We start from the raw sequence: 23,680 nt of genomic DNA, 5'->3' as shown, positions 1-23,680 counted from the left end.
CTTCCTGCACGGCAACAGTCCGAGGCATATCTAGGGGGAGGGGGCAGCCGGGGCACGTGAGAGACAGGAAGCAGCTCCAGTCATCATGGTGAGACTGTCAGCTTCTGCTCTGCAGCCCCGGGACAGAAGGTGAGAGCAGGGGGGAGGTGCGGAACAGAGCCGCTTTAGTCAGGAGAAGCTGAGGAGCTGCTGCCGATTTACATCAGCCACCCCTGTACCAGAGAGGAGATTGTGAGTTGTGTATATGAGCTGGTATCTGGTGTGTGTGTGTCTGATATCTGTTGTGTGTGTGTGTGTGTGTGTGTGTGTGTGTGTGTGTGTGTGATATCTGTAGTATGTGTGTGTGTGTGATATCTGTAGTGTGTGTGTGTGATATTGTAGTGTGTGTGTGAGATATCTGTAGTATGTGTGTGTGTGATATTGCAGTGTGTATGTTTGTGTGTGTGAGATATCTGTAGTATGTGTGTGTGTGATATCTGTAGTTTGTGTGTGTGTGTGTGTGTGTGATATCTGTAGTGTGTGTGTGTGTGTGATATCTGTAGTTGTGTGTGTGTGTGTAAGATATCTGTAGTATGTGTGTGTGATATCTGTAGTTGTGTGTGTGTGTGTGATATCTGTAGTGTATGTGTGTGATATTGTAGTGTGTATGTGTGTGTGTGTGAGATATCTGTAGTATGTGTGTGTGTGATATCTGTAGTATGTGTGTGTGTGTGAGATATCTGTAGTATGTGTGTGTGTGATATCTGTAGTGTGTGTGTGTGTGTGTGTGTGATATCTGTAGTATGTGTGTGTGTGTGTGTGTGAGATATCGTAGTGTGTGTGTGTGTGAGGCAGGGGCGTAATTACCACAGTCGCAGCGGTCGCCGCTACAAGCGGCTCTGGCAGGTCAGGGGCCTGTGTGTCCCCTTGAGCCTGTCTCCCTTGTCCCCTTATGCTTGTGTCCCTTGTCCCCGTGTGCCAGTCTCCCTTGGCCATTAGTCCCTGTGTGTCCCCATGTGCCTGTCTACTTTGTCCCCTTGTGCTTGTGTCAGTCTCCCTTGCCCACTAGTCCCTGTGTGTCAGTCTCCCTTTCCCACTTGTCCCTGTGTCCCCTTGTGCTTGTATCCCTTGTCCACTAGTCCCCGTGTGCCCCTTGTGCTTGTATCCCTTGTCCACTAGTCGCCGTGTGCCCCTTGTGTCAGTCTCCCTTGCCCACTAGTCCCCTTGTAACCTTCTTCCCTGCCTCCTAGCCCCCATGTGTCTCCTTGTGCCTGTCTTCCTTGCTCCCTAGCCCCCCTATGTTACCCTTGTGCCTGTCTCCCCTAGCCCCCTTGTGCCCTCTCCCCTGCCCCCTCGTCACCATTTGCTCGTGTCTTTCTCACTGCCCCTGTATGGAGGGGCTGCATTATACTATGAGGGGGGCTGCGTTGTATTCTATGGGGGTTACATTGAGTTGTATGGCAGCGTTGTATGGCAGGGCTGCAGGGGGGGGCCCCATTTGGAAGTTCGCACTGGGGCCCATAACTTTGTAGTTACGCCACTGAGCACTACACGTACAGGATCTCATTAACAAGCGAGACGTTCAGCCCCATGGCTGGTGGCACCAGAGAGGACTCCACTATCCAAGCAGGATGTACAGAAATTTAAGACTAGCCCACATTCAGGTATTCAGAATCAGTGTCAAGTAAATTGGCTCCATGGTGCATAATATTGCAGTCAGCTTCCACCTGCCTACTATTATTGTTGGGGGGCCCCTCATACCTAGGGGCGGCTGTTGTTCAAGTCCTAATGTACATCACTTGGTAGCTGCAAAATTGATTCCCATTGCCAAAATTACCCCGAGTCTTTGACCAAAATATTGGAGCATGTTTATCAGTACAGTAAGCTTAGAAGATGCAGCATTGAAAGGCTCATGTTGTTTGATAAATGTAATGCAACTTTACGCCACATTCACACTTTCAGTATTTGATGAGTTTTTTACATCAGAATTTGTAATCCTAAACCAGTTTTTTCTTCGTTGCACTGCAGAAATAATCACTTTTGAATTTGGTCCCTCATACCTGTGAAATCGCCATGGAGGCAGGTCTTTCCCCCCTCATCCAAACGCCTCCCAGCCGTCACTCTGCGAGAAGGGCGCTGCCTCCTCGGCGTCATTCATTGTCCAGGCGCCTGCGCGGTCATATTCTGCCTTGGGCATGTGCAGTTTGCGTTGCCCGACAACTGACATCACTTGATGTCTTGTTTACTGCGCCTGCGTGCACGCGTGGCCCGAGATCCCGCAATCTTCAGCAATCACCTACATTCTAGCACTCACGGTCAGCTGACCGTGAGAACCAGCCTAGTGTGACCGGAGATAACCCCCTGTCACGTGCACGGCAGTTTTCACGGTAAGCTAAGTTATCGCGAGAACTTATCTAACCACGAGAACTGCAGTGGACGCGGGGCTTCTGGTGGCGGGACAGGTGAGCCAGCATGTGACATGCGTAGTAAGCTGCATTAACGCAGTTTCTATGCATTTCACTAATCATTAGATGCGGTTTTACAGCATCTAATGATTATCTATGGGAAATTTACGGCGCGGCGACGGAGCGTCGCCGCACTGGAAACAGACATGCTGCTTTCTGAAAAGACGTGCCACATGTCCGTTTACGCGGGTCTGGCACCTGCGTAGTTTACCCCATAGTGGAGACGGGATTTCATGAAATCCCCTCCACTATGCTGTAACATCTGGACACTGCGTGTTTGACGCTGCGGCTATACGCAGCGTCAAACACGCAGCGTTTCCTGAACGTGGACACATACCCAAACTGGCCAACTCATAGATTTACTGCATTGCCATCTAGTGGACACAACATACAATTTCTCATTGGCCCTCTTACTGAATATGTATATATACAGTATATGTATTGAGTATGAATCTTGCAAAATCTTTGAATCATTATTTTTTATTTATTTATGAATTTAGAGAAATTGATGCTTTTAACGTTAAGACAAAAAAAAAATCAGCAAAGTAAGGCTACTTTCACACTAGCGTTAACTGCAATACGTCGCAAATGCGTCGTTTTGCCGAAAATACGCATCCAGCAAAAGTTCTTGCTGGATACGTTTTTTCGTCATAGACTAACATTAGCGACGCATTTGCGACGCATTGCCAAACGTCGCGTCCGTTTTGCGACGTTTGGGGACGTGTGGTAGCGGACCGTCGGGAGAAAAAAAGTTACATGTAACGTTTTTTGCTCCCGACGGTCCGCTTTCCGGAACTCCGCCCCCACCTCGCCGCACTTCCCCGCACCTCACAATGGGGCAGCGGATGCGTGGGAAAAATGCATCCGCTGCCCCCGTTGTGCGGCGGAGACCACGCTAGCGTTGGGAACCTCGGCCCGACGCACAGCGACGGGTTGTTCCCGACGCTAGTGTGAAAGTAGCCTAAGGGGCATATGTGAAAGATACACATTTCTGGAAACACCTTGCCATGAGCAATACACTGAAACAACTTTACTTTACAGCACAAAGTTAAATTGATGATGAAACTAAATTTGAAAATGCATTTCAATCAATACTAATGTGAAAGTCTTGAAATAATAAAAGCTCACAAAAAACGAACCTAATGAATAAAGAGACGCAGGTACTGTAATAAAGATGTGCGGTATTGGACAACTACACTCACCGGCCACTTTATTAGGTACACCTGTCCAACTTCTTGTTAACACTTAATTTCTAATCAGCCAATCACATGGCGGCAACTCAGTGCATTTAGGCATGTAGACATGGTCAAGACAATCTCCTGCAGTTCAAACCGAGCATCAGTATGGGGAAGAAAGGTGATTTGAGTGCCTTTGAACGTGGCATGGTTGTTGGTGCCAGAAGGGCTGGTCTGAGTATTTCAGAAACTGCTGATCTACTGGGATTTTCACGCACAACCATCTCTAGGGTTTACAGAGAATGGTCCGAAAAAGAAAAAAATCCAGTGAGCGGCAGTTCTGTGGGCGGAAATGCCTTGTTGATGCCAGAGGTCAGAGGAGAATGGGCAGACTGGTTCGAGCTGATAGAAAGGCAACAGTGACTCAAATCGCCACCCGTTACAACCAAGGTAGGCCTAAGAGCATCGCTGAACGCACAGTGCGTCGAACTTTGAGGCAGATGGGCTACAGCAGCAGAAGACCACACCGGGTACCACTCCTTTCAGCTAAGAACAGGAAACTGAGGCTACAATTTGTACAAGCTCATCGAAATTGGACAGTAGAAGATTGGAAAAACGTTGCTTGGTCTGATGAGTCTCGATTTCTGCTGCGACATTCAGATGGTAGGGTCAGAATTTGGCGTAAACAACATGAAAGCATGGATCCATCCTGCCTTGTATGGAGCATCTTTGGGATGTGCAGCCGACAAATCTGTGGCAACTGTGTGATGCCATCATGTCAATATGGACCAAAATCTCTGAGGAATGCTTCCAGCACCTTGTTGAATCTATGCCACGAAGAATTGAGGCAGTTCTGAAGGCAAAAGGGGGTCCAACCCGTTACTAGCATGGTGTACCTAATAAAGTGGCCGGTGAGTGTATATATTACAGTGTGACCATTCAGCTATGAGATTCTTATACGTGTCATATGTGCAGTTATGCTGTGTCTGTACAGGTCAGTCATTATTTTTTAGAGAATAATCCATGTAGATTCTGTATGCTATGATGCTCTAAGGCAGAGATACCAAGGAAAGACCTGCCCACAGGCCGCCTTAGGCTACTTTCACACTTCCGTCGGTACGGGGCCGTCGCAAACCGTCGGCCCGACATACCGACGGACGTTGTGCTAAATGTAGCACAATGTGGGCAGCGGATGCAGTTTTACAATGCATCCGCTGCCCATTGTGATGAGCGGGGAGGAGGGTGCGGAGTTCCGGCCGCGCATGCGCGGTTGGAAATGGCGGACACGTCGCACAAAAAAAAGTTACATTGAACGTTATTTTGTGCGTTGCGTCACCCAAAACACGACGGATCCGTCACACGACGGATGCGACGTGTGCCCATCCGTCGCGATCCGTCGCTAATACAAGTCTATGGGCAAAAAAATGCATCCTGCAAGCACATTTGCAGGATCTGTTTTTTGCCCATAACGACGGATTACGACGGAGCCCAGAAGACGGAAGTGTGAAAGTAGCCTTATAGCGCAAACAGTCTCTATGAAGAGGAACACATTTGTGCTCCAGGGCTGTCTCTGGGCAGGTCTCTTGTTGGTTTCTCTAGCTTAGAGCAGTAAGATAAGACTCTGCCTACAGTCCCACCCTGGAGCATGGGCATAATATTAGCTGAAAACTTCTAGCACTGATTACACAAGAACCACGGGACGGATTTCTTCACCCCGGGTATCATTTTAATCAGTATAACAATGCTAACCTGACAGTTTCTGTAGTTTACTTAGCAAATTGCTGCTGACAAGTTCGCTTTAACAATACAAATTACATTGGTTATTAAATAGATTGGTTAAGACCTGATGAGGCTGTTGTAATTAATCCAAATCCATGTCAGAATGGCTGTATAATCTTTTTTTTTAATTACCCTGTCTAGCAAAATTAATAAAATATCCACTTTTCTTTCAGGATGATACAATCATGTTGACATGGAATTTCAAAGTAAGGTCACCACCTTCATTAGGTTCAAAAGATCTATTAAAGTATTCAAATTGTATTATGATACTTGTTAATAGATCTGCTTTTACTTTTAAAATTAACTTTACACTGTGTTCCAAATTATTATGCACAAAGAGTTTAGGAGTGATAAGGTTAGAATTTTTTTGTTTGTCATTTAAACTCATTGATGGTGATGTGTGTCAGGGCTCTTTATATCACTGAAAGCAATTGCAGATACCTGTGCAAATTAGTTTGGCAGGTGTGTCCAAATAAAGGCAAGACTACTTAAGAAGGCTGTTCCACATTATTAAGCAGCCTACATTTTTTGCCAAAATGGGAAAGAAAAAGGATGTGTCGGCTGCTGAGAAGCAACAAATTGTGGAGTATTTTGGTCAAGGCATGACTGCAATCAACATTGTCAAGACACTTCATCGTGATCATCGCACAATCAAGAAGTATGTAGCTGATTCCCAGCGCACACGTGTGCGTGCTGATAAGGAAAAATTGAGGACTCTTTCCAACAGGCAATTGCGCAAGGTTAAAAGAGCAGCTGCAAAAATGCCTTGTCATAGCAGCAGACAAGTTTTTGAAGCTGCTGGTGCACACAAGCAGTGGGCCAAACGATACATGAAGACTGACTTCCAAACTGTTTTGTTCACCGATGAGTGCCGTGCAATGCTCGATGGTCCAGATGGATGGAGTGGAGGATGGCTGGTTGATGGACACCCCATGAAAACACGGCTAAGGCGCCAACAAGGAGGAGGTGGAGTAATGTTTTGGACTGGAATCATGGGGGAGAGAGATTGTCGGTCCCTTTATGATCCCTGAAGGGGTAAAGATGAACTCCATAATCTATGTGGAGTTTCTTAAACAACACTTCCTGCCATGGTTCAAGAGGAAGAACCGTGCTTTCCGCAGCAAGATCATTTTCATGCATGATAATGCACCGTCTCATGCTGCAAAAAACACATCTGCATCTCTGGCTGCTATGGGCATAAAAGAGGACAAACTTATGGTGTGGCCACCATCTTCCCCTGACCTCAAACCCATTGAGAACCTCTGGAGCATCCTCAAAAGGAGTGTCTATGATGGCGGGAGGCAGTTCACATCTAAGCAACAGCTCTGGGAGGGTATTCTGTCCACATGCAAAACAATTGAAGCAGAAACTATCCAAAAACTGACAAATTCAATGGACGAGAGAGTTCAGAAGCTTCTTTCGAACAAGGGGTCCTATGTGCAAATGTAACATCACCTAGAATAAAGTATTCACTTGAAAACTGTTTGATTTCATTTTGTAATAAGCTGATAATGCTTATAACTTCACAACTGACCATTTTTTGTTCAAAATAAAAAAAAAAAGGTTGAAAACTCTGCTGTGCATAATAATTTGGAACATGCATTTTGAGTGTTTATTTTTTTTAAAAAGATACTGTTTTCATAGGCAGTTTGTTCCAAAACATTGCAATTATACTAGAATAGTAGATGACTGGAAAATAATAATGACTGCAATTCAGATAGGTAATTTAGGTTATTTATTTGCATAATAATTTGGAACACAGTGTATAGAGAGTAACGTGTGGGATTTGTCACCCGAGCAGATATTTGTATTCATATATATATATAGATATACATACATACAATAGGTACAGGGGTTGCAATCACACCTGGGCCCTGGAGACTGTGGGGGCCCAAGAGATCCCTTTGCCCCATATAAAAAGACTATTGCTATTAAAGACTTGTGATAGTGGGGGCCCTGTTGGAGATTTTGCACTGGGGCCCACAGGCTTATATACATGTTATAAACCAGCCATTGCAATGTGCGTACAGAAGTGCTGTGCTCTATAAATACCGTATACATGACATGAGCTGATATCCTTGTTCACACCTTGTCATTGCAGGATGAACCGGCACTAACCGATAAACCACCCAAACAAGAAACTGCACAGGTCACTTACTCCACGTCCGCTGTATCCAGCACGCAAGAGGTGTTATACATCAATGGGAATGGGACTTACAGTTACCATAGCTACCGGGGGCTAGGAGGAGGCCTACTAAATCTCTCGGATACTTCTAACAGTGGTGAGTTGCGCAGCCATTCCTCCGGCAGCATTTCATTACAGGCCGCGCTGAGGTGGACAATTAGAATAATCACATAATGAGCCACAAGGGCCACAAGGCACATGTGATATTCCATGCCGCCATTGTACATATGTGAGTGAGTTTCAGATTTCCTGCTGCCAGTGAGGCGGCTCCTAAATATTAAATGCAGCTTTTATTGATTCCTGTAATATGCAAGGCTAACCATGTTCACATTTGCACATGTCATGGGCTGGACCTTTCCTGCCAAGCAGGCAGAATTAGAAGCTGTCTCCTTTACCGAGTACCCAGGTTTTAACACCTGACAGCAGAGAATAGTAGCTTTAAAGGGGTGGTCTGGCCCTGGGTTATCGAAGACCCACTTCACAGATAAGTCATCAGTATCAGATTGGGGGGATCAAAAAGTGGTCAAATGAAGACAGAGTAAGCGGAGTTGCCTTGTGCAGCTTTATTCAGTGTGTAGGGTCACTACCCATCAATACCTTCTGTCCAGACGCCAGACCACCCCTTTAAGTTACAGCAGCCTGTATTCTGTCTCTGGACTCCAGATTTGGGCTAAAGAGTCTCAGTGGGACACTTTTTGCTTTTGATTTTCTCCTCTTCAGATTTCAAGAGAATTTACTATTTTAGATTATTTTTGTTATGTTTTTTCTATGAGCTGTAGTTTTATCACTACCATTTTGGGGTCTGTAAGACTTTCTGATCTTTTTTTACTTTCATTTTTGGGAGGCAGAGATTTTGCCACTTCGATTTCTTTTTTTCAGCACACAATCTATGGGATAAATATTCTGACTCCATAGCTAGGTTACATATACACTGTCCTGATAGCTGTCAACAATGCTGCAGGACACAAAAGAGACTTTTGCTAAGAACTAAAATAGTATTCTTTAATAATATAAAAAATGAACAAAACAGGGTGAGACAAGACCTCCAATATGGGGAGGTACAATTAGTAAGGCTGGGTTACCGAAAAGGTCCCTGAATACAAAGTCGCTCAAAAAATGTAAACTGCTTGCAGAGAAAAGAAGGGTGAGTAGGTGAGCAATATTTTATTGTCGACGTGAAAAATATCTAAGGCAGAGAAAAATGGCTATTACAGTAAAGTGCTAGTGCCTGGATTATAGAACAGTCTCTGCCCAATATTATTACATACACAATAATTGCTCATAACCACAAGATGAAACACACAATCCCTGCAATTGAATATAGGAAAAATGCTACTCATAGTTAAATGCATAATATCAAACAATCTCATAGTGTCTGCCTGAGTGATATAATACACAAAGCATGAAGAGATATGTGGTATAAAGGTATATGATGAGTGCATCACCTAAAGCAGTAGCTGTAGCCAGGACAGTGCAGCAAACCTATGGACAGCCAAACCTCCCTGACCCCTACACCGTTTCGCTTGTGCTTCTTCCGGGGGTGTCCTGGGGCATTGTTAACAGTTGTCAGGGACAGTGTATTTGTATGCTTCATCTGAAGTGTGTAGCATTTTATTTGCTTGCATTTTTGTATGCATGTTATTAATCCATAGCTAGGTTGCAAGGGCACTTGAAACTCACAAGTAGATATATTATCAGATAGCTTGAACTCGACTGTAGGAGGCACGTATGAAGATTCTAGAAGAAGGTTTATTTTCCAGCTGAATTCTTGCAGATATGCACAAGTAGAGCAGGTGAAAAACAATTTTCAGAAACAGGGCTGTAAGATGCTCAATTCATGTGTTCCCGGAAGCCGTGATAAGGCGATTCTCATTGCTGGGAACCTGCCTAATGTCTCTTAGGCTAAAGCCTATATTTATATGGGAAGGTAGGATCCTGCTGTAATTAAAATGCCTGAGACTGAGAGGTAGAGTACTTGGAAAGCCTATGTATATAAATATCAAAAGACTGACCATCATTTCCAAACAGAAATCAGGTGTGAACAGGTGCTTACTAACAGGATTCACATTAAGGAGGTTCCCAGCAATGAGAATCGCCTTATCGTGGCAGCTGGATACACATGAATTGGTCAATTAAGTAAGTATTCTCAATTTTTCATACTTTCTAGTGCAGTAATGCAATTCATATTTCATATATTTTATGTTTGCATGCTATAGTGCTACAGAGTGCTACTTGTTGGTAATATATGAAGATGGCTACTCTTAGTAAGCACCTGTTCACACCTGATTTCTGTTTAGAAGTGATGGTCAGTCTTTGTGTATTTTGTATCTGGTATTTGTGCGATTCTTGCCTCTGTCTTACCTTTAATATCACGCGCTATAAATTCTCTGTCAGAATGTAGTTGTTGGAAACCTTACAGCTCTTCAAGGTAAACAGATGTATTAAGCTTTTGCAGAATTTTAATGTATTTATTCCCCTTTCCGGAATAGAGTTCATAAACTGAGCACAATTGTCCTAGGGCCCCCTCTAGTGGTAGTTCAAGAGAAGCAGGCTGGGAAATGCTGTTGATGTGACTCAGCAATTTTTCCCTTAAGTGTGATATAGCACAGGAAAGATCATGTTTAATGGATTCACGGTTCTCTCTAACTTTCCGTGTAAACTTTTAGAATATTTAGCCTTCTCACTGGACTGTGAAGTAAACTCTACACGTTCTTCATCTGACAGTGGAGCTGATAAAGACCATGTAGTCTTTCCCTCAGCCATTGTAATTCACAGGCAAAATGGAGGTGTGGTGAGAGCTGCTGGTTTCTGGAAGCTGGAGGAGGGGCTGTGCTATTATGCTTACACACACACTGGATGATTTCTTATATGGTTTGAGCAGATGCTTCAATAACTGTTCTGTAGCTTAATAGAAGCTGTAGACTGACTTTAGAAATGTATCTGGCAAAAGTCATTTTACTATTTTGACTCCATAGCTAGGCTGCTAATGTAGGGCGCTTGAGACATCACTTCTAGGCCGCCTCAGTATAAACCAGTTATCACACGTAGATATACAGTATAATCAAATATCTTGAACTCGACTGTAGTAGGCAAGTATGAAGATTCCAGGAGAAAGTTTATTTTCCAGCTGAATTCTTGTAGATATGCACACATGCAGCAGGTAAAGAAGACTTTTCAGAAACAGGGCTACAAACACATGGGCTTCTAAGATGGCTGGATAGATGGTGAATGAGGAAGAAAAATGGGGAAGAAGGGAGGGGTTACGGACATCAGAGCTGCATCAGAGAGAGACAGGGAGAGAGGAAGAACAAACTTCTAAAGAGGGCAAACCTTATCGCCTAGCAACAAAACGGCACAATATAATAACACAATGATAATGCAATGCTATCTCTGATTCCAAAATCATGGGGCATGACAATAAATGTTATGATATTTTATTAGTTACGCACAGAGCAATATCAAATAGTTTACTTTTTTTTAGATTATATTTTTGTTTTGTGTAAAAAGGGGTGATATAAACTTTTATATAATTTCATTTTTTTTAAATCATTTTCCTTTGTTATACTGTATACTGAATGTATATTTTTTATTGAACATGAAAACACTTTATCACTTGTACAATGCATTGCAACATTGTGACATTACAATGTATTGTAAAATTGTCTCATGGTGTACAAACATGAAAGACACTTAGGCCTATTGAAGTGATCAGCTGCCATTACAATGCTATTGGTTCCCTGCTCTCATGTTATGGGGTGTCAGTTGGTGTGTTATATTTTGTGGAGACTAGCTGACATGATGGCTCCCATATACTGAACACTCAAAAAGAGGGATTCCTGGTCTTTCCTTTCGTAGAACATAGAAAGAAACAGCAGAGCCATGGAGGAAATTGTAGATCATTACTGAGCAGTGTAGCTGTGAAGCCACAAGTTCAATAGGCTAATTAGTTTCTGCACCATGTGTTTCTCACTCTGCTGTTTACGCCTCCTCTCTCCTCCCAACGTCATAAACTTAAATATCCTGTGTAACCTGACAGCTCACCATGTATATCTTGTGTTAAAGGGAATCTGTCACCCCCCCCCCCCAGATGTCGTCGCCGAGCCTGTGCAGTAGCAGCTATCGGATCACCTCTATATACACTGATAGCTGCTACTGCGCAGGCGCAGCGAGCATCATTTTCAAATATTTTTTTTTTTTAAATATCAGGATAACCTTAACCATATTAATTATATGCACATTATACATGTGATTATGCTGCAGTGTAGTTGCCACGACTGGCGCCTGCCTGCAGGGTTTTTTTTTTAGTATGTATATATAATATTCATTATGATAACTAGCAGGTCAGTGAGGGATCAGTGAGCTGTCAGCAGCCTGCATTATGAATAGCTAATCAGAGCACCACATGAAGACCCCCACCAGCCCGCCCCGGAGCACGAGCATATCATTATCTCAAAACTGAAAATAAAGATTAAACAACAACCACAAGACAGATTTCATCAACCAAGGGATCATTATAATCAGTATAACGGCGCCGACCTGACACTGTCTGTCTTTTAACAATTCTATTACCTGTATACCCATATTAATAGGTCATATACGTCCTGGAGGTTGACAGATTCCTTTTAACCCATTTCCCACCTTAGACATGTAGTTACGTCTAAGGTGATCTCCCACTGTTTGCTGCAGGCTTCGGCGATGAGCCCGCAACTTTTCCGGCACATGTCAGTTGATTTGAGCAGCTGACATGTGCCCCTAACAGCCATGGGTGGAATCGCGATCCATCTCTGACAGAAGCATTTAACATGCTCATGCCATGGGTGCGTCACTAATCCCGCCCATCGGCGCCCGTGGGACATGACCGCGGGTCGCCGATGGGTTGGCATGACAACCCGGGGTCTGCAGCAGACCTCTGTGGCTGTCATTGCCAGCTTGCTTAGAGTGCCAACCGCTAGTGAGCATCTTAGCTACATAGAGCAGGGCTGAAACCCTGCTCTGTGTAGCACAAGCAACTGGATGATCGCAGCTTCTAGTCTCCCATAGAGACTATTAAAGCAAGTAAAAAGTTAAAAAAATGTAAAAAATATTTAAAAAATAAAAAGTATGAAAGTTAAATCATCCCCCATTCAAAATAAAACAATAAATAAAAACAAAACACATATTTGGGGTCGCCGCATTCAGAATCGCCCAATCTATCAAAATATAAAAATAATTAATTCGATAAGTAAATGGCGTAATGCCATAATTACGTGTTTTTGGTCATCGCAGCATTGCATTAAGATGCAATAACAGGCAATCAAAAGATCATACGTATCAATATGGTATTAACAAAAATGTAAGCTCGTCACTCAAAAAATATTTTTTTTTTTGTTAAGAAAGTTAGGATTTTTTTGTCACCACTTAAATAAAAAAAGAACCTGTACATGTTTGTTAACTACAAACTCATTAATACCTGGAGAATCATAATGGCAAGTCAGTTTTAGTATTTAGTGGTAAAATGGCAAAACAAAAAACAATTGTGAAATTGCACTTTTTTTGCAATTTCACAGAACTTTGAATTTTTTTCCTGTCTTCCAGTACACTGTATGGCAAAACTAATGGTGTTGTTCAAAAGTACAACTCGTCCCGCAAAAGCAGGTCCTCAAATGGCCATATTGACGGAAAAATAAAAAAGTTATGGCTCTGGGAAGAAGGGGAGCAAAAAAACAAAAACGGAAAATCCCAAGGTGGTGAAACAGTTAAGCAAGACAGATTTGATCTGCGGGTGTTTTCAGAGTGAATAATAAGTTCAGGAGAAGAAGCCGTTTATAAAGAAAATGAAGAACGTTTTTTTTCTAAGAATGTATATTGCAGCTTTTCTTACATATTTTTTGTACAATTGATTTATGCAAAGTTTGTTGAAAGTACAGTTCTCACATAAAGAGAATCTGTGACAGAAACTTTTCTAAGAAATCAGAGCTACAGGACAGAGCAAGGTGAAACATTTCCAGCAATTCCTATTTTTTTGCCATCCAGTGCTATGTCGCATCGAAAATTCATCTCTTATTAAAATGCAAATTAGCTTTACAAGTGCATTGGTGGGTGTGCCAGGGCACGTGCAGTCCTGGGGTCATGTCAGCGTCACTCCACTAGTGCTTTTTTATTAACAGCAGAGATTGCTCCACAACCTCACCTCTGTCTCCACTGTCAATCAAGAAGCCGGGGCAGCGGTGGGGAAAATCGTCTGATACGCTCACCAGTGCACTTGCAGAGCTAATTTACAGAGCTAAATTTGTTGCTGGAGGTCAATGAAATAAGTATTTTTTAGGGACTTTTCACCCTAACCTATCCTGAGCTACCTCTGGCTTCTTAGCAAAAGTCATACTCACCTAATTGCCTTTATGGTATGATATGAACATTTATAAAATACTACTGTATATAATTACCGATAGTTTCCCATTATTGTTGTAGTGCTGCGATTTTAAAATCACAACACAATTCGGAACATCAAGCAGTTAAAGCAAAGATCTGATTGACTATTGACTTCGTTTTCCGTGTATCTTGGGAGTGCTCGGATAATATGTTCAAGTCCCCGCGCCTGTCTGATTCATGGCTGTTAGACAGCCGCAACACTTATGGGGATTGTCTGTTTGTTAGACAACCCCCACATGTATTGCAACTGTCTAACAGCCGCAAAACTGTGTGACTGCAGACTTGTGAATCCCCACTTCGCATGGATGTACGCTGCAAGGATTCACCGGGTTTCTGATTTGGGAATGGAGGGTACCTATGCATTATACATACTCTCAGCCAAAGCCTTATTGAGCGAGGCCCATTAGTGATGTAGCCATCCAGTGGTCGTGGACTACAGGGCATACAAGTGTATGGAGTGTGGCTTCGCCCACTGGACGGGCTCTGGCTGCGAGTATGTGTAACTCATACATACCCACCGGTCCCAGCTCGGAAACTGGCAAATCCTCGCAGTGCACAATGCGTGCGTTCGGGGATTCATAAGTCACACAGAGTGCAGACATATCGATTTGTACCGGACAGCCCCTTTAAGGATAAATGTAGGTTATCTCAGTATAAACCAGGGAGCTACATGATTGCTGCAGATAAAACTAATACAATGGGGAATATTTACCAAGCTAAATATTACATGTTTCTGGTATAATTTGCGCTCCCAAATTAAACTTACATGCCTTGTACCTTGCCATCAGTTGGGCATAGTTATTAATAATACCTTCGGTACTACTTAGGTAGTGCAATGTAGACAGTGCTCCAGATTTATTGCATTTATTTCATGCTATTTGATAAATTTGCCACAGGTTTAAACTGTTAAGTCTAAGGTTACCCTACCTAGCAGGTGGCTCTGAGACAGTATTTGCTCCCAATTTTTTATTTTTCTATTTTTGTATGAAATAGTGCCATTTCCAGCAAAAGCCATGCCATCCTTATTGGGCTACATACAGAAAGTGTCTAAAATACATAATAAATATGGTGAAACTCATGAAAGACTGTTTTTTTAGCACATTTAGCTATACAAGTCTCCTCCAAAGTTTTTTTTTTACACTTTTTCTAACTCAGTCAACAGAGGACAGTGACTTATTAGGAATGGGAAGGGTGTAGCTTAAAATGTGATAGTGTATGCCAAAATATGTATGCAAACTAAGCCTCCTGGATGGTGTAAACTTAGACCAGAGAGTCTAAAAATGCACCAGATTTATCAAACTCCAATTTCTCAAAATTGTCCATTGTGACCTGGCTTTTCAAAGTAAGTTCACCAGCCTCATGAGGCCTAAGATCTATTTCATAACTTATGCAGTTTTTACTGTAAATTGTTACACCCTTCATGTCACACTCAGGGTCAGGGGATGGCAAACTTGTTAATTGCCAAGTGACCCAACACTAGGGGCTCCCCAATGACAAGAACCCCAGAAGCAAACGTAAAACAACCTACTACAACCCCTGGCAAAAATTATGGAATCACCGGCCTGGGAAGATGTTCATTCAGTTGTTTAATTTTGTAGAAAAAAAGCAGATCACAGACATGGCACAAAACTAAAGTAATTTCAAATGGCAACTTTTTGGCTTTAAGAAACACTAAAAGAAACCAAGAACAAAAAAATGTGGTAGTCAATAATGGTTACTTTTTTAACCAAGCATAGGGGAAAAATTATAGAATCACTCAATTCTGAGGAAAAAATTATGGAATCACCCTGTACATTTTCATTCCCAAAACTAACACCTGTATCAAATTAGATCTGCTCATTAGTCTGCATCTAAAAAGGAGTGATCACACCTTGGAGAGCTGTTGCACCAAGTGGACTGACATGAATCATGGCTCCAACATGAAAGATGTCAATTGAAACAAAGGAGAGGATTATCAAACTCTTAAAAGGGGGTAAATCATCACGCAATGTTGCAAAAGATGTTGGCTGTTCACAGTCAGCTGTGTCTAAAATCTGGACAAATACAAACAACATGGGAAGATTGTTAAAGGGAACCTGTCACCCCAAAAATCGAAGATGAGCTAAGCCCACCAGCATTAGGGGCTTATCCACAGCATTCTGTAATGCTGTAGATAAGCCCCTGATGTATCCTGAAAGATGAGAAAAAGAGGTTAGATTATACTCACCTGGGTGGGCGGTCTGATCCGATGGGCGTCGCGGTCCGGTCCGGGGCTTCCTATCTTCATAGGATGACGTCCTCTTCTTGTCTTCATGCTGCAGCTCCGGCGCAGGCGTACTTTGTCTGCCTTGTTGAGGGCAGAGCAAAGTACTGCAGTGCGCAGTTGCTGGGCCTCTTTGACCTTTCCCGGCGCCTGCGCACTGCAGTACTTTGCTCTGCCCTCAACAGGGCAGACAAAGTACACCTGTGTCAGAGCCGCAGCGTGAAAACAAGAAGAGGACGTCATCGTAAGAAGATTGGAGGTCCCGAACCGCAGCGGGACCGCCCCTGGGTGAGTATAATCTAACCTCTTTTTCTCATCTTTCAGGATATATCGAGGATTTATCTACAGCATTCCAGAATGCTGTAAATAAGCCCCTGATGCTGGTGGGCTTAGCTCATCTTCAATTTTGGGGGTGACAGGTTCCCTTTAAAGGCAAACATACTGCAATATGCAATATAACTCCAAAACAGGAAATGCACAACAAAACAAATGAGGAACGAATGGGTGGAAACTGGAGTCAATGTCTGTGACCGAACTGTAAGAAACCGCCTAAAGGAAATGGGATTTACATACAGAAAAGCTAAACGAAAGCCATCATTAACACCTAAACAGAAAAAACAAGGTTACAATGGGCTAAGGAAAAGCAATCGTGGACTGTGGATGACTGAATGAAAGTCATATTCAGTGATGCATCGCGAATCTGCATTGGGCAAGGTGATGATGCTGGAACTTTTGTTTGGTGCCATTCCAATGAGATTTACAAAGATGACTTCCTGAAGAGAACATGAACATTTCCACAGTCATTGATGATATGGGGCTGCATGTCAGGTAAAGGCACTGGGGAGATGGCTGTCATTACATCTTCAATAAATGCCCAAGTTTTTGTTGACATTTTGGACACTTTTCTTATCCCATCAATTGAAAGGATGTTTGGGGATGATGAAATCATTTTTCAAGATGATAATGCATCCTGACATAGAGCAAAAACTTTGAAAACCTACCTTGAAAAAAGACACATAAGGTCAATGTCATGGCCTGCAAATAGTCCAGATCTCGATCCAATTGACAATCTTTGGTGGAAGTTGAAGAAAATGGTCCATGACAAGGCTCCAACCTGCAAAGCTGATCTGGCAACAGCAATCAGAGAAAGTTGGAGCCAGATTGATGAAGAGTCCTGTGTGACACTCATTAAGTCCATGCCTCAGAGACTGCAAGCTGTTATAAAAGCCAGAGATGGTGCAACAAAATACTAGTGATGTTTTGGAGTGTTTTTTTTGTTTGTTTGTTTTTCATGATTCCATAATTTTTTCCCTATGTTTGGTTAAAAAACTATCCATTACCGACTACCACATTTTTTTTGTTCTTGATTTCTTTTAGTGTTTCTTAAAGCCAGAAAGTTGTCATTTGAAATGACTTAGTTTTGTGCCATGTCTGTGATCTGCTTTTTTTCTACAAAATTAAACAACTGAATGAACATCCTCCAAGGCCAGTGATTCCATAATTTTTGCCAGGGGTTGTATTATGAAGTATGGCAGTATTTTCTTGGAAATTAATTGCATTATTACTATGGAAAGCAGCATTATGTGGACTCTTAAAGTCCATATAATGGATACAGCTTAATATTTTGCTATGATGTGGGTTGTATTTAGCTATATTATTTGGCTGAGTGATAATGGCTGTCACCCAGAGCTCCCATCTCTACAAAACTGATCCTGGTAAGTCGCCAGCAGCCTTTCAATTGTATCCTCTCAACGTAAAGCTGTTTAATAGTCTAGGTTACATCAAGTAAATTCTGTTCTTACCAATTAACAGAATTCTCCAATTAACATGAAAAATGTATAGCTGTACAGTATTTTTGTGCTTGGACCCTGCACAGGCCTTAACTAAGCCCCTCTGGGACCCCTGCCAGCAATGAGAATCAAGGGACTGAGGTCGCTTCTGCTTTATACCCCGCCCTGGGTCACTAGTGATGAAGCTCCATCATTCTTAGGAATGGTAGAGGTCCTGGTAGTCAGACCCCCACCGATCAGGTACTGATTAGTGATGAACGAGTATACTCATTGCTTGCATCGTTTTCCCGAGCATGCTTGGGTGGTCTCCGAGTATTTATGAGTGCTCAGAGATTTAGTTTTTGTTGATGCATGATTTGCGGCTGCTAGACAGCTTGAATACAGGTGGGGATTCCCTAGCAACCAGGCAACCCCCACATGTATTCAGGCTGGCTAGCTGCCGCAAATCATGCAGCTGCGTCGACAAAAACTAAATCTCCAAGCACTCACAAATACTCGGAGACCACCCGAGCAACAAGTATACTCGCTCATCACTAGTACAGATGTCATATTCACGCAATATGTCATCACATCTAGTGATGTAAGCATGTCGTGGACAGAGTGACATGAACAGATATCTTTCCTACTATTTTTAGCTACTACTATGGTCTACAGCTTGGAAATCACAAGGCATAAGCAGCGTGGATATGTGGTACAGACACTGCTTCGATACCTTCCTGATACATATCCTTCTGTAGGTGTGGGGGGGCAGCATTGCCCGCGGTGGGCCGGTCCCCGCAGCCGCTGTGCGGTGTGCTCAAATGTGCCCATTTTATTGTAAACCAACATCACCTCTCCCTGTTTGCAGTATATAATAATACTGAGTGTTAAATAACAAATGAAATCCAATCATGCAGCAATGTGACTGCTGCAGGAAACACCGACAAATATTGATTTTCGTGGGAATTGAAGGCATTGTAAATGATTTAACCTTTGTGGCCACATAGCTAATGCTTTCTGTCACTCATCAATAATTACAATTGTAGGAGCTGGCATTTACGGTTTTCTTAAAGTAGATTCAATATAAAATACCATCACTGGCAAATTAAAAAAGCCACGGGATCTGGGCAGCACTCAAGTTACCCACCCACAGTCAATATAACCAAGTTATTCTGTATATTTGTGAGGTTTCCAATGTATTTAATGTGCTCTATCTACATTTGTTTACACACACGGGGTCTCTGATGTGAAAAAGGTTTTTATACATTTTTTCCTTAAAGGGTTGGTCCGACACCTAAAATGTATTTCCTAACTAGCTATATTTACACCCTCACCACTTTTGTAATTTCCTTCATTACACAATATGCCACACTACTCCCCATCTACTTAATCTCTAAATGTGTTTTTACTGTCTGAAAGAATGCGGCTTCGCTCATTCCTCTCAGCGTCCATCACTTCTGCTGTGACGTCCCGTTCCAGGAGGGTGAAGGACGCTGCAGGGAGTGAGTGCAGCCTCAGTTTCCTGTGACGTCCTGTTCCAGGAGAACGATGGATGCTGCGGGGAGTGAGTGCAGCCTCAGCCTCCTGTGACGTCCTGTTCCAGGAGGGTGAAGGACGCTGCAGGGAGTGAGTGCAGCCTCAGCTCACTGTGACGTCCTGTTCCAGGAGGATGATGGACAATGTGGGAAGTGATTGCAGCCTCAGCTTCCTGTGATGTCCTGTTCCAGGAGGATGATGGATACTGCGGGAAGTGAGTGCAGCCTCAGCTTCAGGAGGATGATGGACGCTGCGGGAAGTGAGTGCAGCCTCAGCCTCCTGTGACGTCCTGTTCCAGAAGGACGATGGATGCTGCGGGGAGTAAATGCAGCCTCAGCCTTCAGTGATGTTCTGTTCCAGGAGGTTGATGGACGCTGCGGGAAGTGAGTGCAGCCTCAGCCTCCTGTGACGTCCTGTTCCAGGAGGAGGATGGATGCTGCCAGAAGTGAGTGCAGCCTCAGCCTCCTGTGACCTCCTGTTCCAGGAGGACGATGGATGCTGTGGAGAGTGAGTGCAGCCTCAGCCTCCTGTGACGTCCTGGTCCAGAAGGGTGAAGGATGCTGCAGGGAGTGAGTGCAGCCTCAGTTTCCTGTGACATCCTGTTCCAGGAGAACGATGGATGCTGCGGGGAGTGAGTGCAGCCTCAGCTTCCTGTGATGTCCTGTTCCAGGAGGACGATGGATGCTGCGGAAAGTGAGTGCAGCCTCAGCTTCCTGTGACGTCCTGTTCCAGGAGGGTGAAGGACGCTGCAGGGAGTGAGTGCAGCCTCAGTTTCCTGTGACATCCTGTTCCAGGAGAACGATGGATGCTGCGGGAAGTGAGTGCAGCTTCAGTTTCCTGTGACGTCCTGTTCCAGGAGAACGATGGATGCTGCGGGGAGTGAGTGCAGCCTCAGCCTCCTGTGACGTCCTGTTCCAGGAGGGTGAAGGACGCTGCAGGGAGTGAGTGCAGCCTCAGCTTCCTGTGATGTCCTGTTCCAGGAGGATGATGGACAATGCGGGAAGTGAGAGCAGCCTCAGCTTCCTGTGATGTCCTGTTCCAGGAGGATGATGGATACTGCAGGAAGTGAGTGCAGCCTCAGCTTCAGGAGGATGATGGACGCTGCGGGAAGTGAGTGCAGCCTCAGCCTCCTGTGACGTCCTGTTCCAGGAGGACAATGGATGCTGCGGGGAGTAAATGCAGCCTTAGCCTTCAGTGATGTTTGTTCCAGGAGGATGATGGACGCTGCGGGAAGTGAGTGCAGCCTCAGCCTCCTGTGACGTCCTGTTCCAGGAGGAGGATGGATGCTGCCAGAAGTGAGTGCAGCCTCAGCCTCCTGTGACCTCCTGTTCCAGGAGGATGATGGATGCTGTGGAGAGTGAGTGCATCCTCAGCCTCCTGTGATGTCCTGGTCCAGAAGGGTGAAGGACGCTGCAGGGAGTGAGTGCAGCCTCAGTTTCCTGTGACATCCTGTTCCAGGAGAACGATGGATGCTGCGGGGAGTGAGTGCAGCCTCAGCTTCCTGTGACGTCCTGTTCCAGGAGGACGATGGATGCTGCGGGAAGTGAGTGCAGCCTCAGCTTCCTGTGACGTCCTGTTCCAGGAGGGTGAAGGATGCTGCAGGGAGTGAGTGCAGCCTCAGCCTTCTGTGATGTGCTGTTCCAGGAGGATGATGGATACTGCGGGAAGTGAGTGCAGCCTCAGCTTCCTGTGATGTCCTGTTCCAGGAGGATGATGGACGCTGCGGGAAGTGAGTGCAGCCTCAGCCTCCTGTAACGTCCTGTTCCAGGAGGACAGTGGATACTGCGGGGAGTGAATGCAGCCTCAGCCTTCAGTGATGTTCTGTTCCAGGAGGATGATGGATGCTGCGGGAAGTGAGTGCAGCCTCAGCCTCCTGTAACGTCCTGTTCCAGGAGGAGGATGGATGCTGCCAGAAGTGAGTGCAGCCTCAGCCTCCTGTGACCTCCTGTTCCAAGAGGACGATGGATGCTGTGGGGAGTGAGTGCAGCCTCAGCCTTCTGTGATGTCACATTTGAGACACCTCTCAAACGAAACTTCTCAGAAAGTGCAGTAAAAAATGTGAGAATCCACATTTCTGATCATTTTCATGGTGACTGGACACTCCCTCTTCCTCACAGTGTATACTGGCGGGTAGGTCTGGGTGGGATGTTTAAACCAGTAAAATGTGTGATAATTGGTTAAAATGATCAGAAAGTGAGGTTCAAACATCATCCATCTGCTAAAATTAGATCACTTTTATAAGGACCAATTTCATGCAATTTTTCAGTGCATTTTTTTTCCAGTCTTTGTTACGAGTCGATCTTAAAGGGAGGGGAAGTATATAGTAACATAGTAACTTAGTTATTAAGGTTGAAGGAAGACTTTAAGTCCATCTAGTTCGACCCATAGCCTAACCTAATATGCCCTAACATGTTGATCCAGAGGAAGGCAAAAAAAAAAACCATGTGGCAAATAGTAAGCTCCACATTGGGGAAAAAAATTCCTTCCCGACTCCACATATGGCAATCAGACTAGTTCCCTGGATCAACGCTCTATCAAGGAATCTAGTATGTATACCCTGTAACCTTATACTTTTCCAGAAAGGTGGCAAGATTCTACTTCTTACTTTTTTTACACCACTCCAAAGTTGGCTTCATTTAGTAAATAATCTTATACCTCACTCAGATGAAATCCATTAAGCTGTGTCATACAACCTAGAAACCAAACAGTAGTGATCCACAGGCTCTATTGGAAAAGTCAAGCTACAGTTAGGGGTTGGGCTATTGGGTAAGAGCAATGACAGTCCAGACGTAATGTAAGATGGGGTGCCATCCAGGATGAGTTGCTGCATTCAGATAATATGGGCCAGTTGGCCATCAGTGAGGGACACCGGTGGCTGACGGGACTTTCACGGTCCACCTTTACCATATTGTCTGCATACTACATGGGGCAATGGTTAATGACCTTGACTATCTTGGCTGACATTTTTACATAAATCTAGCCCACTGACACCTGCTGAAGCCTGAATAAGGAAATGTCCTAAGCTCTGAACTCTTCCTACACACTGCCTTTATTAGTTTAGGATTTGAAGAACATTAAAGATAAAATATTGAATGTGAAATTTGCTGTCAGCATCCCTAGATCTCAGTCTGTGTCTTGGCCTATGAATGGACTGTTATTACACTGTATTGCGGAATTCAGTTGGCAGGTGGTAAATTACTGTGTATTAACTCCTTGTGTGGTGCTGGAAGACATTGTGAGCCTATAATCAATCCCCTGCACGGTCTATTAGCACAGCATGCCCACCTACAGCATGGACGCATAGTGCTGGTGCTAAAAATGAGGGCTTTCTTGTATTTTAATTGGCATGTTCTGTTTTTCATTTACTAATATGCTTCTGAGCGTAAAAATAAAGTATTAATATAAAAACCTATTATATAGAAAATAAATACAATAACTGGTAAATATTGAATAAGGTGCACAATTCAGAGTATGGTAGCATATTATATGCCACCAAGATCACTCCCGTGGAAAAACAACCAGTGGAGCAGCAGGGTGGCTCAGTGGTAAAGGGGGTGTTTCGACAGTCAGGAAACGCTGCGTGTTTGATGCTGCGTAGAGCCGCAGCGTCAAACACGCAGCGTCCAGATGTTACAGCATAGTGGAGGGGATTTCCTGAAATTCCATCTCCACTATGCGTTAAAACACACAGGCGGCAGACCGGCATAAACGGACATGCGGCGCGTCTTTTCAGAACGCAGCATGTCTGTTTACAATGCGGCGACGCTCCGTCGCCGCACCGTAAATTAGTCACATGCGTAGTAAGTGCGTAACCGCAGCTTACTATGCATGTCTGCTAATTTACATTCGGGCTTACATGCCCCGCCGCCGGACATCCCGCGTCCACTGCAGTTCTTGCGATAACTTATCTTATCGCGAGAACTTACGTACACGTGACCGGGGGTTATCTCTGGTCACTAGTCTGGTTCTCACAAACAGCTGATTGTGAGAACGCTGCAGTGTAGGTGATCGCTGGAGAGTTATCTCTGGCGATCATCTACAGGCTCTGCTACATCTGGATGTCAGGCATCCAGATATAGCAGGCTGGACTCGTCTAGACTGTGTGCACATACAACACACAACATACACCATACAACATACAC

The 23,680-nt window shown here is 44.1% G+C and overlaps 1 protein-coding gene across 5 annotated transcripts in view; it reads left to right on the top strand.

Annotated features, from left to right (window-relative positions):
* NOL4 (nucleolar protein 4) overlaps positions 1–23,680 on the top strand; it is a 458,727-nt gene that overhangs the window by 425,049 nt on the left and 9,998 nt on the right. For all 5 annotated transcript variants that reach the window (XR_013217024.1, XR_013217025.1, XM_077270425.1 and 2 more), the window contains one exon: positions 7,500–7,680. Coding sequence is in view for 3 of the 5 variants with exons in the window: in XM_077270425.1 (XP_077126540.1) it covers positions 7,500–7,680 (181 nt within the window). In the remaining 2 variants the exon portion in view is untranslated. The remainder of the gene's footprint in view (positions 1–7,499; positions 7,681–23,680) is intronic.

Source organism: Ranitomeya variabilis, chromosome 6 (genome assembly GCF_051348905.1).
Source record: "Ranitomeya variabilis isolate aRanVar5 chromosome 6, aRanVar5.hap1, whole genome shotgun sequence".
Classification (NCBI taxonomy): Eukaryota; Metazoa; Chordata; class Amphibia; order Anura; family Dendrobatidae; genus Ranitomeya; species Ranitomeya variabilis.
This window is presented reverse-complemented; position numbering and strand designations above follow the sequence as displayed.